Source organism: Podarcis erhardii (genome assembly GCF_964252035.2).
Source record: "Podarcis erhardii genome assembly, chromosome: 15".
NCBI classification, from domain to species: domain Eukaryota; kingdom Metazoa; phylum Chordata; class Lepidosauria; order Squamata; family Lacertidae; genus Podarcis; species Podarcis erhardii.
Genome location: NC_138505.1, coordinates 44,154,353 through 44,171,481, shown reverse-complemented (window position 1 = coordinate 44,171,481; position 17,129 = coordinate 44,154,353). Strand labels below are relative to the sequence as shown.

Here is a 17,129-nt window from a genome sequence, read left to right as displayed (position 1 = left end):
TAATTGTTCATCGCAAATACTTTTCAAATAGTCTACAAATTTACTCCAGTCTTCAGTGAATCTGTGGCCTTGTAGGCCTCAGATCCTTCCTGTTAATTTATCAAGTTCTGCGTATTCCATTAACTTCATTCTCCATTCTTCCATCGACGGTAATTCTTCTTGTTTCCATTTTTGAGCTAGCAGTATTCTTGCCGCTGTTACTGCGTATAAAAAAAGCTTATGATCTTTTCTGTTTATTTCATTTCCTACCATTCCTAACAAAAATGCCTCTGGTTTCTTAACAAATGTATATTTCAACTTTTTTTCTTCAATTCATTATATATCATTTCCCAGAAGCCTTTCACCTTCTTACATTCCCACCACATATGGTAAAAAGTCCCTTCCTTTTCTTCACATTTCCAACATTTATTTTCTCTTTTTGCTTTTTATCAGTTGTTATCGTTTAGAAGGAGGTTTGCCAAGTCATTTATATAGCAAATATAGTATTAATTTAAAAAAGGGTAAAGGCTCCCCTCCCCCCTGACATACCATATTCTTCAACTAAGGAAATTTTTCCGGTTTGAAATGTTGCAACCCAGTAGCTGATTCTCTTGGCAGTTTGTAATCTTGTCCCCTTCATCCTGTACACGTCTGTAAATTAAAGCTAATTTCATCCTAATATACAGAAGAACCTCTGCTCTTAATGGCTGTGCCTGGGGGTTACCGATACGCGAAGCGCTTTTCCACTCAGCATCTCCTGCCTCTCGAGTTCCATACCAGAGTGAGAGTCAGTTATCAAGATGATCTGTGAGTGAAGCTCATTCTTCACGGGCCCTGGGGGGAGCTTGTAAAAACAATTACTCCCAAATCATCCTTGTTTTCCTTCACAAATGGTCTCCACTAGCGTGGGAGCTGCATCCATTTAAGGCAGGAAGTACCGGAAGTTGTTGCTGCGGCCCAAGAATTCAGTTATAAGCTCTTCGGGGCAGACCCAAACAAAACAAGCATGGCACCCTCATGCACCAGCATGGGGCAAAGGCCACTTGGAATTACTCTTGTGTGGACCGAGTTGAAATGAATGAGAGTTGTGCAATGGCATGATAGCCATCAATCGGAGAGTGTCTCTGAACATGTGCAGAGTTCCCTCACCTCTGGATAAGCAACCATTCCTCTGTATCTAGGGTTGCAGGGCATAGGCCAGGCCCTGAGAGAAAGGACAAGGTGGTACCCTTCCCATTCCGACGCCTGAATCCAACTAGATTGGCAGCTGAGTCTTACTTCAAGAGTAAGTAACCATACCTCAAATGTTGAAGGAAAACACACCACCTTCTGAGGAAGTCCGATCTACTGTTGAACAGCTCTTACTATCAGAAAGTTCTGCCTAATTTTTGGTCAAAATATCCATTCTTGTCATTTGAATCCATTGGTTTGGGTCCTCTTCTCTGGAGCAGCAGAAAACCTTAGAATCTTAGAATTATAGAGTTGGAACAGACCCTGTGGCTTATCCCCCTGCAATGCATGACAGACAACCATCCAACCACTGCTTAAAAACCTCCAATGAAGGAATGGGAGGCCATTCCACTGTTGAACAGCTCTTGCCATCAGAATGTTCTTCTGTCACAATCTTCTTAGTTGTAACTTGATGTCATTGGTTCGGGTTCTGCCCTCCAATGCATGAGAAAACAAGCTTGTTACCTCTTCCATCCCTTTTAATACCTGAACACAGCTATCATATAGAATCATAGAATCATAGAGTAGGAAGAGACCACAAGGGCCATCGAGTCCAACCCCCTGCCAAGCAGGAAACACCATCAGAGCACTCCTGACATATGGTTGTCAAGCCTCTGCTTAAAGACCTCCAAAGAAGGAGACTCCACCACACTCCTCGGCAGCAAATTCCACTGTCGAACAGCTCTTACTGTCAGGAAGTTCTTCCTAATGTTTAGGTGGAATCTTTTTTCTTGTAGTTTGGAACCATTGCTCCGTCTCCTCTCAGTCTTCTCTTTACCAGGCTAGACATACCCAGCGCCTTCAAGCGTTCCTCATAAGGCTTGGTTTCCAGACCCTTGATCATCTTGGTTGGCACATGTTCCAGTTTGTCAATGTCCTTCTTAAATTGTGGTGGGCAATCTTCCAGGTGTGATCTGGCCAAGGCAGAATACAGCAGTACTATTACTTCCCGTCATCTTTGCATTATACTTCTGTTGATGCAGCATAGAACCACATTGGCTTTTTTTTTTTGCTTTTTTTTTGCTGCTGCCGCCTCACACTATTGCACCCCAGGTTTTTTATTTTTCTGTTCTGCTGCAGGTTGATGAGCAGTTATACCAGCTCCAGCATGAGAAAGCTGATCTCCTCAAGCGCATTGATGAAGACCAGGAGGATCTGAATGAACTGATGGCCAAGCACAAGGCCTTAATTGCTCAGGTAAAGTGGGGGGGGGGTGGAGAGGGAAGCCCACCCTTCAGAGTGGCCTTGCCTTATTTGGGGTGCTTGGACCAGGAGCCCTGGTTGAGCCCTGGTGGCACAATTTAGCTTTCCAGTTTTGTAAGGCTTGGAGCCCTGACTAGCTTCATTCCCTCCACCTTCTTTTGCTAGTCAGCACCCACATAATCATAAAACTGTAGAGTTGGGTGGGACCCTGAGGGTCATCTAGTTCAACCCCCAGCAATGCAGGAATCTGAAGTAAAGCATCTGTGGCAGATGACCATCCAACTTCTGATTAAACATCTCCAAGGAAGGAGAATCCACCACCTACTGAGGGAGTCCGTTCCACTGTTGAACAGCTCTTACTGTCACTCTGTTAGCTGTTATTCCATTTCTATCCCATCAGTTTCTCCAAACTGCTCAAGGTGGCACACGGTTTTCCTCTTTCCTAACTGTGAGGTAGGTTAGGCTGAGAAGCAAGGCCCAAGGCCACCCAGTGAGCTTCATGGCTAAGTGAGGATTTGAATCTCAGCCTCCCAGGTCCTAGTCTGATGCTCTGGCTACTGTGCCACTAATTCAACAGCCAGCGGATTCAACCCAAATGGTTCCTGTAGCCTCTTTTCCCTTAGGGAGCTCCTCCCTTTCCAGTGATACCATCTCAGCACCTCCTGTAAAGGTTTGCAAGGTTTGCGGGATCCAGAAGGCAATTCCCAGCATGCACACACCTATGTGACTAAGGTGCTCCAGTCTTCAAAGGACTCTCTTATGAGGCTCTTCCTTTTTGCAGTCTGCAACAGATATCACCCAGATCCGAGAGCTGCAGACCCAGTTGGAGGAGATGAAGAAGGAAAAGCATGGCCTGCAAGAAAAAGTGAGTCCTCCCCCCCTTTCCAGTACAAATGCAGAACTTAACTCTTCTAATGCTGAAGAATCTCAGAGTGAGGACATCCTGAGAGCCCTGATGCTGGATCAGAGGAATGCCCTTCCTGGCCCAGCATCTGGAAGCAGCAATTCTCTCCTGTTGTTTATGCTGAGTGAGTGGTCTTCTGAGGCATGTGTTTGCCACTGCATGTCGACGCTCTAGATAGCTCTGGTGACTAATATCCACTGATAGACTTCTCCTGAGTACATTTGTCTAATTTTCCTGTTCTGCTGAGGAAGTTGTAGCCAGAGCCAACACTTGATCTGGAAGGACATCCAATGAAGCTGAATGTTGAAAGATTCAGAACAGATAAAACAAGAAATTACTTCTTCATGCAGCACATGAGAGCCAGTGTGGTGTAGTGGTTAAGAGCGGCAGTCTTGTAATCTGGGGAACCGGGTTCGCGTCTCTGCTCCTCCACATGCAGCTGCTGGGTGACCTTGGGTCAGTCACACTTCTTTGAAGTCTCTCAGTCCCACTTACGTCAGAGGCAGCAGGAGGGGAGAGGGCTCTTGTGCTCAGGTCCTGTTTTAGGGTTTCCCACTGAGGCATCTGACTGTGAGAACAGGAGGCTGGATGGGCCATTGCCCTGATCCAGCAGGCTCTTCTTGTGTTCATTCCCAAAGCCTCTTTGAGGAAGGTGTGGCAAATCAGGACCCTGGACAGCATCAGGTGGGCTCAGTTCACGGAAGGGCAAGCCATCATTGGAGCTCAGAACCAGAGTTATGGAGGTGCCTGGCAGGGCCTTCCCTTCTAGTGACTCTGCCCTTGCCCCACGCGAGCTGTCTGCAGTTTTTTAAGGGTCCTTAGTCAGTTCTGCAGGAGCACAAAGCTGCATGGCTGTGGAGCAGCAGAAGCTCCCAGGGAGTCTTCTTCCATCTCCAAGGCTGGTGGGAGAGCCACATGCTCAGGCCAGAGCCCTGTGGAATGGGGTGCTGAGGGATCTACCCCAAGTGGGTGACTTGCGAGCCATCTGGATCAGAGTCTGCCTTGTGGCAATGCTAGAGACATGGCTCTGATTATCTTTTCTTTAAGAACTTAAGGAGAACCCCACTGGATCAGTGATCAATGGCCCCTCTATCCCAGCCTCCAGCTTCTCACAGAGGCGAAACAGGGACTTCTGGGAGTCCCAACAGCAGAAAGTGAAGGTGACAGTCCCCTGTTGGCTGGCCCTCAGTATCACATGCCTTTTTTGTCTGTGCCCCCCGCAAGAAGTCTGAGGGCAGCAACCCGAGAACTGGCCTTTTTGTGGTGGCTCCCTGCTTGTGGAATGCTCTCCCCATGGAAGCTCGCTTGGCACCTTCATTATACATCTTTAGGCACCAGGAGAAAACATTCCTCTTCAACCAGGCCTTTGGCTAACTGAACAATCTATGGCCTTTTGAACTGTGTGTGTGGGGGGGGGGGTTATTGTTCATGTTTGTTACTATGCTTTGTATTTTTGTGTTTTCATATTGTAAACTGCCCTGTGATCCTTGGGTGAAGGGCAGTACAGAAATTTAATACATCACCATCATCATTTAATACTAAGAGGTACAGTGCCTCTGTAGATGGAGGTTCTGCTTTAGCTGTTGCAGACAATATGTCTAATCCCATTGTGAAATCTTCTACCCAAAAAGCCATCCCCATTGTGGCAGAGTTGCTGGTGATCCACAAAGTATTTATTTTTGTCAGTGCTGACTCCTATGGTCAGTGAGTCATACTCCATTGACTTTTGGGTGCTTGAGGGAAGTTGTGTTAATTGGATTGCAAGGTGCCAGGACTTGTGGAAAGAAATGGGCAAAGCATGAGGGTTAGCATCAAACCTGGCTGAATTCTTCTTCAAATGTGTAAGTTGAGCAATTCCACCTGCGCCCAATGGGTTGCTGTTGATTACGGCCTTGCTGTGCTTTATCACCTTAGAGGTGGATTTGTATTCTTCCTATTGATTTCACTGTTGTAGCTTTTAACTGTGCACTGCTTGTGAGAGGCCCCTGGCCTGAATATAAACAGGATATAAATTGTGGAAATTAAATAAAATGGCAGGAATTGAGTTAAATGATCTCTTGTCTGGAAACAGCTGCAGGTGTCCCAGGCCCGGGTTGTCTATTTAGAGCAATCAATGGTGGAGAGGTCCATCGTCAGCCGCCAGGAGGCCCTGATTTGTGACCTGGAGAACAAGATGGAGTTCCAGAGTGTGCAGATCAAGCGCTTTGAGGTTTGGATGGCCTTGCCCTTGGCAGACTGGGGAGGATGTTGATCAAGACCCCCAGAGAACAAACCACAGGGCCATAGCCCAGGGGCAGAGCCACTGCCTTGCATGCCGGCTCGGTCCCAGGCTCAGTCCCCAAGGGAGGGCTCAGAGAGACCCCTGCCTGAAACCTGGGAGAGCCATTGCTGCCAGTCAGTGCAAACAACACTGAGCTAGATGCACCATTGGTTCATTGGCAACTCCTCATTTGCACAGGGGTTACGTTCTGAACCTGCGTGCATGTCAGGGAAATTGCATAAAATGAGGAGTCGTCTGTCTGTTCCATAAAAGCCCCGCTGATGAGTGAGGAAGAAGCTTCCCCATTAATCAGCTGAACCTGTCAACAAGACCCGCTGCCCCTCTGGCTCACATGAGGCACGGGGGCTTTCTGGCTAACAGCTGGCATGCAGGAAAGTGCAGCTTTTCTGTGTGTTAGCTGCTGTTAGCTGGGAGTCTCAGCAGAGCCCCGCTGCACCTCCAGCTCACGAGGAGACCCACCCCGGAGCCCAAAGAAAACGTCCCTTTTGGGCTCTGGGGAGGGTCTCCTCACCAGCTGGAGGCAAAGCAGAGCTTTGCTGAGGCTCATCAGGTCTCCCCACACACTTCCAAGTTTCTGGAGCCTCACATCCATGTGGTCACGCATAAATTGAACACAGGTACATTGGGGGAGGGGATGCCTGTCAGGCAGCTTTGCGTGTTCCTAAACACTATGCTATGGGACGTGGGTGGCGCAGTGGTCTAAACCACTGAGCCTCTTGGGCTTGCCAATCAGAAGGTCGGCGGTTTGAATCCCCGCGACAGGGTGAGCTCCCGTTTCTTGGTCCCTGCTACTGCCAACATTGCAGTTGGAAAGCACACAAGTGCAAGTAGATAAATAGGTATCACTCTGGCGGGAAGGTAAACGCCGTTTCTGTGCACTGCTCTGGTTTTGCCAGAAGTGGCTTAGTCATGCTGGCCACATGACCCAGAAAAACTGTCTGCGGACAAACACCAGCTACCTTGGCCCAGAGTCGTCTGCGACTGGACTTAACTGTCAGGGGTCCTTTACCTTTTTTAAAACACTATGCTACAGACTTTAACTTATTTAATTTTCATTCCAACCACCCAGAGAATCCTGGGAACTATTTTCTATAAGAAGAGCAATTGTGGCATTAATGGTTTTAGCGTCTGAATAGGAATGGGAGACATGGGTTCAAATTACTCTTGGACCATGAAGCTCATAAGGTGACCTTGGGCCAGTCACTGACTCTCAGCCTAACTGCCCCCCCCCCCAGCATATTGAGAGGCTAAAAGGAAGAAGGCTCTCCCGTCAGATGTCAAGGAAATAAAAAAAATCTGACTTTTAGAAGACATCTGAAGGGAAGTTTTTAATGTTTGATGTTTTACTGTGGCTTTATTGGAAGCCACCCAGAGTGGCTGGGGCAACCCAGTCAGATGGGCAGCATACCTATCTATCTATCCATCCATCCATCCGTACTATGTGTGATTGCAAGCAACAAAGTCTGCTGTCTAACCAAATACACAAGCCATACTTGGTAAACTCTCTGCCTAACAATAGATGCCCTGTACTTACAGGCATATCTCTGCATCCATGAGGAATGAAACCTTCCTTTTAAGGTTCTTGGGGCGTGCAAGTCCATGGCACAATTTTCACTTGTGCATCGCATCCTGCTGGTGTTGTATCTGTCATTGTAGAAGGCAGAAAAGAAAAGAAAGAAGGGTGGTTGGACTAGATGACTGTTGGGGTCACTTTCTACTCTCCAGTTCTGTGATTCTGTGATGGGTTTCTGTTCGACTCCCCCCCCCACTGCCCCCTAACTCTTCTCTCTCCCCAGATGCTGGTTCTCCGTCTTCGGGACAGTGTGATCAAGATGGGAGAGGAGCTGGAGAAGGCGAAGGAAGGGGAGGCGCGGGAAAGAGAGAAGACCTGCTACTACCAGATGAGGATGGAAGAGATGAAAGCAGACCTCAGTGAGCTGGCCCAGAGGGAGCTGGAGGCCAATCGCAGGCGGGTGGAACTGGTAAGAGGGCCAGGAATGGGGGTGGCAGGAGGGAGAATGGATTTATTTATTTTCAGTTGGCTCTTCATTGAATGTTTCCAATCCCAGAGCAGGGAACAAAGCAGTAAAAAAGAGGGGGGAAATATGCCAAAATTACTTATACAAACTCGCAAGATATGAATGCATATAAAAGCAGACTTGCCACGGCCAAATTCAATGATATTTGGAATGCATTTTTAGAAATACTGTAATAGCTTAAGATCTGGTGAAGTACAATAACAACCTTGTAAAGCATACAGTTTTGGGTTCCCCCCTCCCCCCTTTATTTTCCCTTCTACATGGGTTCTGTTTCTCTTTCTCTTTCTCTCTCTTTTGTTTACGTCTCACAATGTTTATTGCACATATATTTATGTACTTTTTGAACTTTCAATAAAGATGTTAAAAACAAAAGAAAAATAATATGCCAAAATTACGGAATCTTATAAACAGGACCAATAAACAACTAAACAAATGCATCATCCGGTAAACAAGAGAAATTAAAGCAGGATGTGTAGGATGTGTATAGAGGCTACGAGACAAACGTGAAATCACACACACACACACACACACACACACTGCATTGGGAAGGATAGAAAAGAACTGGGAGAAAATAAACAAGTGGAAAGCCTGGATTAAGGATAAACAAGAGATAAACTGAATCAAAATGCCACCAAAATACTCTTTGTAAAACTTTCAGAGAGCTAGCAAGGAGTGACAAAGAAGACACTGGGAGAAAGGTTTTAAAGAATTAGCTTTCCTCCGTGATTGGACGTGAAAACTGCCAGCATACTCCAGCACCTCCCCTTCCATTTCCCATTATGGTGCCAATTACATTATTTCTGTAATTTTTGAGATGGGCTACTTAGCTTAGATTAGATTCCCAAGAGCTTCTGCTTGGCTCGCTTCAGAGAGGCCCCCACTGAGACACACTTGGGTTTAGCATGTTATCTGCATCCAACCTCATGCCTAGAGACCCTGCTTTTCTGTGTACCCTGTGTACGCTAGTGGTGGTGATAAGACTATGGAGTCACCTCGAAGGTCATGCTAGGATACAGGGATCAGTCGTGGCCAACAGGACTGGTGGGACAGAAAGCCAGGCTACTAATGGTAGGCATAGCCAAGAGGAGGGTGCTGGCCTGTGCACACAGGGAAACTTAGGCTTAGGTCAAAGGAGGTCTCTAAGCCTGTAGAGAAGATCCAGGACACACAAAAGAAAATCCTTCTTCATGCAGCACATTGTTAAAATGTGAAACTCCCTCCCAGAGGAGGCAGCAATGGCCAGCTGTAAAAGAGGACTGGACACTTTCCTGGAGGAGTAGAAGGCTACAATGGCTTTCAGCCACTATGGCTGCTCTGCCTCCATGGACAGAGCTGCGATGCTTCTAAAGAGCGGTTCCTGGAAAGCGCAGGAGAGGGAAATCCACAGCCGACAGATGCTTGGCCACTGTGAGAACTGGATGCTGGACTGGGTGGGCCATTAGTCAGCAGGCTCTTCTTATGCTCTTAGAAAAGGCATTAAAACAAAAAATTAACTGGAGAGCAAATGAAAGCTGGATTTATTTATTTTTTTAAAAAAATTGAAATGCAAAATGTCCTCCTATCCCTTGTGTAATTTATTTTAGGCCTTTTAGTTCTGCGGCTCTGAATGCTGGTGCCACAGAGTCCCTTCTGACAGCAGACAGCCTTCCTAATTGCAGAAGTTGTTATCACAAAGCCTTCCCCAGGCAGTCTTGCACTTCTTTGCCTTGGCGCTTGCAAAACTGTTCACGCTTTGCACGCCTTAATAGTTTCCCAGCTTTGGTTGTGAGTTTAATGGAAGAAGGAGCTTAGTAATAATTTCATGACTCCCGAAAAGGTCTGATCCCCTCTGACTGCAAGCTGTGACAGCAAGGTGGAAATTGAGAGATTTGGGCATTCTTTTCCTGCAAAAAAGGTGGGAGGAAACCACCCCACAAGATTCAGCTGGGAAATTTTCACTGAGGATACCTTGATAAAACTCTGTGGTTCTTTGTGGGGGAAAGTTATCTTACCCTACTTAGTAAATTCTGAGTTTTGTGGGAAATAAAAAGTATGGCGGCTTTCTATCAGCCCAACAGCAGTTTATCAGCACTTAAGATCAGCTAATACCAATTATAGCCATTGCCTTTGCTTGATGGATTTGCAAGAGATTTCACCTGAGAGGTTTTGTGGAGGTTTTGTCACTTCAAAACTGGCAAGCAGCCCTGATGAATATTACTTAATATATTAACAGAGGGGTGCTACCGTACAGTAAATTGCAGAAATAGAATCCACACTAATCTCAAACAACTTTAATTAGTTTATAGCAGGCATGTCCAAAGTCTGTTTCGGGGGCCTAATCTAGCTTTTGGGTCGATTTAAGACGGTCTCTGGGATAAAATCCTAAAAAAAGCTCAGCAACTTAAATCCAAAAAAAGCTCAAGAAGTTGTAAATCCCAAAAAAAAAAGCTCAAGAACTTTGGTTGGCCCTCACTCGTGTTCACTTCCTCAAATCTGACCCTCTTTGAAAAAAGTTTGGGCACCCCTGGTTTATAGTGTAGTAAAGGACTGGTTGGATGCACTTCCCAGAAAGGTGCCACTTCCCACACAGAAGGGTCCTTGCCTCCTCTCTCAGCTCCTCTCCCCCAGGACAGTGGAGGGGCCCCTGACTGGGCCAGCTGTATTCTCATCCCCACATTTAAATGAAAGGCTGGCATTTATGAGGTGTGGAGCCCTTGATGGAGCTTGGACTACATTTGTCAAAGCTGAGCCAATTAATCCAGTTCTTCTTTATTTCCTTCCTTGGGTGAAAAAATCACCAGCAAAGCCTCTTTGTTAATCAGAACTCTTTGTTAATCCTTTTCAGGTAATAATTGCTGGGTGCTTTGGGCTTCTGTTCCCTGATTTTGGTTAGTATTTAACTTTGCTGACTGATGGGATTGTAGAAATGCCTGAACGCCTTTTGATTTTAGGGTATTTTGCCAATAGACATCTGGGCTGGAGGAAAATATTGCAAGATACACATTTACTAAAAGTGATCTTGGAGATATATATTTTGAAAAATGTGCCACCAGCATTAAGGGGGGGTGGACCAATCCTGGTGGTGAACAGCATAAAATCTACAGTAAAACCACATTCATAAAACAAAGGGTGGATTCCAACATTGCACTATTGTAAATGTTCTGCCTGTTCAAGAGTATCAGCTGGTCAGATGGAACAGCCTCCCCTCGACACACATGCTGTTCTGGGGGTCAAACTCAGAGAGTGGAGGGAGGAGAGGAGGGAAAGCCCCATTGCATAAGGCCCTGAATCCCACCCAAAATACCCTCAGGGTCACTGAACCCATCTGCAGAGGTGAAGGGAGACCCAGAGGATTGAACTCAGGGAGGCACCATCACCTGCACTGGCATGAACAGACTCAGCAAAGCCCCCCCCCCCCCCCATAGAAGCACTTCCTTGTGAGCTCTTTCTCCTTGCTCACACAGAATCATAACACTGGAAGGGATGCCAAGGGTCATCTAGGGCAACCCCCTGCAATGCAGGAATCTCAACTAATGCATCCACGACAGATGAGCATCTAATCTCTGCTTAAAAACCTCCAAGAAAGAGAGTCCAGAACCACCCAAGAGAGTCCGTTCCACAGCCAAACAGCTCTTACTGTCAGAAAGTTCTCCCTGATGCTTAGTTGGAATCTCCTTTCCTGTAACTTGAAGCCATTGCTCGAGTCATGCCCTCCAGAGCAGGAGAAAACAAGCTTGTGATAGCCCTTGATATATTTGAAGATGGCGATCATATCTCCTCTTGGTACCATTTTTTCCAGGCTAAACATACCCAGCTTCTTCAACCATTTCTCATAAGGCTTGGTTTCCAGACTCTTGACCATCTTGGTTGCCCTCCTCTGCAAACATCTCAGCTTGTCAACATCCTTCCTAAATTGTGGTGCCCAGAATTGGATACAATATTGCAGGTGTGGTCTGATCAAGGCAGAATACAGTGGTACTATTACTTCCTTTGATCTGGACACTATACTTCTCTGGTGCAGCCTAGAATAGTATTAGCTTTCTTTCTTTCTTTTTTTCTTTTTTTCTTTCTTTCTTTCTTTCTTTCTTTCTTTCTTTCTTTCTTTCTTTCTTTCTTTCTTTCTTTTTTTGCTGCAGCAGCACACTTTCAACAAATTAGCTTATGGTTCACCAAGATCCCAAGATCCTTTTCACATGTACTGCCAGTAAGCCATGCGTCCCCCATCATATTTGTGCATCAGGCGCTTCCTGCCTCAGTGCAAAACCTTACATTTCTCCCTGCTGAAATTGATTTTGTTCGTTTGGGCCCACGTCTCCAATTTGTTAAGGTCATTTTGAATCCCGATTCTATTTTCTACATCATTGGCTCTTTAAAAGTGGAGCTCCGGTGTGTGTCAGGTGTTTGGACAACATATTTGCTTAGATCTAGCCCAGAGAATGCTCCAACTACCTCACAATTGCACTCATTTCACACACTAGCAAGGTGATGCTCAAAATTCTACAAGGCAGGCTTAAGCAGATCATGGCCACTGGTCCCATCACCTCCTGGCAAATAGAAGGGGAAGAAATGGAGGCAGTGACAGATTTTACCTTCTTGGGCTCCATTATCACTGCAGATGGTGACAGCAGTCACAAAATTAAAAGACCAGCGGCGTAGGAAGGTCAGGTGGTACCCAGTGCGGAAAATTTCTTGTCACCCCCCCCCCATTGTTTTTTTTTATTGATTTTTTTTTGCCTACAAAAATGGTTTTACGTTATTTCATAATTTCTTACAAAGGAATGTGGATTCGGAGCCTTTGATAACAAGTAGGCGGCAGATACCTAAATCTACAGGATGAATTGTTTTGGCTTGTGTTATTTTATTTATATTTATTGTTTATTTATTTAATAAAACTTATTTTAAAAAACCTGCAAAGTGGTTTACCAAAACAAAAGAAAAACACACACCACAGCAGTAAAATCAAGAAAAATTAACAATCCTACTTTAAAACATACAAAAGCTAAAATATTAAGATTAAAATTACTTCAACTTCCTAAGCATCTAGGTATGCTTGCCTAAAGAAGAATGCTTTTAGCAGGTGCCCAAAAAGAGTCTAGCAAAGGCACATGCTTTGTTGAAATTTCAGCCTTCATGACATAGGAAAACAGCCAAGAAAACAGCTATTTTCGTGGAGGAGGGTCAAGATATTAACTGATATGCATGAAATTTCATATATAGCTATATAATCCCTAGTGTAGTAAGATAAGACCTTTGGAGCAGGCATTTTTTTAAAAAAGTTTTTTGTGAACCGCCCTAGTAGGGCAGTAATTGTTCCTTGATAATTTTTCACCCCCTCTCCTCCATGATGGCACCTGGGGCGACCTGCCGCCCCCTCCCTTTCCTAGTCCCCTGTAAAAGACGCCTGCTTCTTGGGAGAAAAGTGATGACAAACCTAGACAGCATCTTAAAAAGCAGATACATCACCTTGCCGACAAAAATCTGTATAGTTAAAGCTATGGTTTTCCCAGTACAGTGGTACCTCGGATTAAGAACTTAATTCATTCTGGTGGTCTGTTCTTAACCTGAAACTGTTCTTAACCTGAGGTACCACTTTAGCTAATGGGGCCCGCTGTACCGGTGCCGCGCAGTTCCTCTTTTTTTATATAAATATTTTTATTGGTTTTAAAATACAAAATTATAAAACATACCACACAGTTTATCACAAATACATTCTTATTGGATTTCCATCAGCACCTCTGATAATCCTCCGTCTTAATCACTTCTTATGCATTTCCTAAATTAATATTGCCTTTACATCTCTTAACTTATCGTCTCTCCTTCTCCATTTTTACAATATTTCTAATTAGATAGATATATCTTTATTGTCATTGTCCCACGCAGGACAATGAAATTGCAAAACTACATAAAACTACATTAAAACTACGTAAAACTACCACAAAACTACATAAAACTACACAAAAACTACATAAAACTACATAAAAACTACATAAAACATTCAAAAACCCCTAAAAACTCTAAAAACCTATTTTAAAATACACTATACTGTAGAAACCCCTTATGCTGCATTTAGAACCAGAATTGAATTTGCATAGAAACTGTTAATAGAAACTAATAATAATATTATTCCTCACAGAACCTCTTGCAAACCTACAAACGTCAGCTGTTCATCACAAATACTTTTCAAATAATCCATAAATTTACTCCAGTCTTCAGTAAATTTCTGGTCCCACTGGTTTCGGATCCTTCCCGTTAGTTTGTCAAGTTCCGCATAGTCCATTAATTTCATCCTCCATTCTTGCATCGTTGGTAATTCTTCTTGCCTCCATTTTTGGGCCAATAGTATTCTTGCTGCTGTTACTGCATATAGAAAAAGCTTACATTCCTTTCTATTTATTTCATTTCCAACAATACCCAAGAGAAATGCTTCTGGTGATTCCTGTTCTCATTCTGAAGCAACGTTCTTAACCAAAGGTACTATTTCTGGGTTAGCGGAGTCTGTAACCTGAAGTGTCTGTAACCTGAAGCATCTGTAACCCGAGGTACCACTATAGTGATGTATGGAAGTGAGAGCTGGACCATAAAGAAGGCTGGTTGCCGAAGAATTGATGCTTTTGAATTATGGTGCTGGAGGAGACTCTTGAGAGTCCCATGGACTGCAAGAAGATCAAACCTCTCCATTCTGAAGGAAATCAGCCCTGAGTGCTCACTGGAAGGACAGGTCCTGAAGCTGAGGTGCCAATACTTTGGCCACCTCATGAGAAGAGAAGACTCCCTGGAAAAGACCCTGATGTTGGGAAAGATGGAGGGCATAAGGAGAAGGGGACGACAGAGGACGAGATGGTTGGACAGTATTCTCGAAGCTACCAACATGAGTTTGACCAAACTGTGGGAGGCAGTGGAAGACAGGAGTGCCTGGAGTGCTCTGGTCCAGGGGGTCACGAAGAGTCGGACACGACTAAACGACTAAACAACAACAACAAGCCATGTATACCAAAACTCTGCTTGTGGACATTTGAACCATGTATCCTGACTTCTTAAAATAAAGCTTTCATGTTTCCTTGAGGTGGGAGCCCACGCACTGTTTCCAAGGGAGGGGGCCAGGAGACAATGTTTCCTCTTAAGTTAACACTCTCTGGCAGTGGCAGAGCATAAATGCAACTGCCCAGGACGGGCAGGGTGGTCCCCCGAGGGGGCAGAGCACAGAGGAAGCCCTCTGCATTTTGCCTTGCAAAGCAGCGTGTGCAGTGCACTCGCATGCCACAGCCCAGCAGAGGAGAAGGACTGCAACTGCTGCCAACTCTCCTCCTCTTCGCCCTGCAGGTTAGACCTGACCCAGCGACGGAGCTGCAGTTGGGAGCAAGGAAGCTGCCTAGCCAGCTCCCTCGCGTGTGCAGCCCAGCAGAGAAGAGTTGCTGCAATGCTGCCAACGACTATCCCACACTCTGCCCCGGGTCAGGCTTGACCCGGGAGTGGATCTGCTGAGGCTGGGTGTGAGAAAGCTGCCTCGGCCATTCCCTTGCACACCAGAGCCAGGCTCCAATGATTGAGCCTGTCATGGGGGCACCCAGGACCGGGGGGGGGGGTCAGCACCTCCCACACTACACCACTGCTCTCTGGTTGTTTTTCTGCACAGGAAATCTCTGGATCAGAAAGGACAAATGTTGGCTTAGAATTTCAGTGTTTTTTAAATGAGCCACCCTACTTTCCAATCAAGGCTTCAGTGTTAGAATCCCAGATGAAAAAAGGAGCAGGATGTAGCCAATTCTTCTTTCGTGATGTCAGTTTCCTGTGAGATTGTGCCAAAATCTTCCTGTATAAAAGCCCATTTCAATCATCATTCAATTTCTTGTAAATATCCAAGTTCTGTCATCAATAATCCTGATGCGGTTTTGAGCCAAATACTAAAGGTATGCTTAAAATATCAAAGGGGGAGCCAGAAATGTGGTACATTATACATCTTCAGAAGAGTGCAATTATGTTGAACACCCCCCTTTATCTTTTAAAGCAGCATCTCTCGCTCACATACCATATAACCTTGTGTGACTCCCATCTTAGCGATGGCATTAAAATATCTTTTATACCCAAAATAACTGCTTTGACACTTAAAACTTCCCGGGTTTTCAAACAGACAGAGTAATAATCATCATCACTTGATGTCTCCTGAATACAAAGCAGGGAGCTCTAGGGCAGGCAACTCTTAACAATAGCTCCCTGTTTCAAAACCAAAATCCTATTCCCACCTAGGCCCTTAGAAATGACTCAGTCTTTCCTTTGTCCCAAGGCCAGTCAGAGAGCTGAAGAAGTATCTGGGGCATGTTGGTCAGGATGAGTGTAAATATTTCAGCTACTGTCAAGAGTACCATATTGAAACCTACCAATCGAACTCCACACACACATGCTGCCCCCTTTGTCCTGCAGTCAGCTTGTCTGAAGCTGGCAGGGCAGGGCAGAGAGCCAGGAATCAGGAGCTGGGAGCCAGGAGGGGAGGGCAGGCAGAAAGGCAGCCAGGAGGGCAGGACCAGAGAGCAGTCAGGATCAGAGCGCCAGCCAGGAGTCAAGAGCAAGGCTAGAAATGCAAGCCAGGCAACCTCAAGGGAGGTTCACCTGGATGTCATAGAATCACAGAATTGTTGAGTTGGAACATATACTGAGGGTCACCTAGTCCAGCTCCCCGAAATGTCATATGTTCCTAGGAGACATCGTGAAAGTGCTGGCCGGCCCAGCATGAGGAGGGGGCCGTTGGAGGACCTATTCATTGACAACCCCAGGGAGGTTGGTGTTATTATTGCCACTGTCCAGCATGGTGAAATTCTGTAACTTATGTTGTCATTAGATTTTTGCATCCCATTCATTTCAATGCAAGGAAACACAAAGCAAATGGTGGGGGCATAATCAATTATGCATTGTTTCTGGACTGAAATAAACAACAGCAGATATCAGTTGTATTCACTGAACTGATTTTTGTTCCATACACAGGGCAAATAAACACCTCTGGCAATTTCTGCTCCTGTTTCCATCAGAATTCTCTGACATCATGAGCTAGGTGATTTGGCCAGGCCAAATCCACAACAGATTTTTATTTTTTAAAATTCTAAACTGCACTTCATCCAGGCAGACCCCAGGGCTGTGTACACAAAGAACAATGGAGTAAAACCAGCATAAAGCTGCAGAAATTGGAGCAAGCTGCAGACAGATGCAGCCCCCTGAAAATGCCTGGTGAAGGAAGGGGGCTCACAGACCCAGTTTCACAGGACTTTCCATTCACCATCCAAGTGCACCTATTTGGCTTCAAACTTTGCCTCTTAGTGATCCTAGTTCTTGACCCACACAAGGGATGTTAGGCCCAGGAGCAAATTAAAAGGGTGAGTTCCTGGGGGTCTTTCTGGCTTTGCAGGATGCATAGCAGCCCTGGAGGCCAAGTTCTGTTTAAAACAAACATACAATCAAAGCCCAGCAGAAAAGACCCAGGACTTGGGGGTCCCAGGCCACCTGCTACTACCAACATGGCTTCTGC

General features: G+C 45.4%; 1 protein-coding gene across 2 annotated transcripts in view; it reads left to right on the top strand.

The window, feature by feature from the left end:
- MYO18B (myosin XVIIIB) overlaps window positions 1–17,129 on the top strand; it is a 275,393-nt gene that overhangs the window by 208,021 nt on the left and 50,243 nt on the right. For both annotated transcript variants that reach the window (XM_081842590.1, XM_081842591.1), the window contains 4 exons: window positions 2,290–2,406; window positions 3,194–3,277; window positions 5,388–5,525; window positions 7,394–7,579. In XM_081842590.1, coding sequence (XP_081698716.1) covers window positions 2,290–2,406; window positions 3,194–3,277; window positions 5,388–5,525; window positions 7,394–7,579 — 525 coding nt within the window. The remainder of the gene's footprint in view (window positions 1–2,289; window positions 2,407–3,193; window positions 3,278–5,387; window positions 5,526–7,393; window positions 7,580–17,129) is intronic.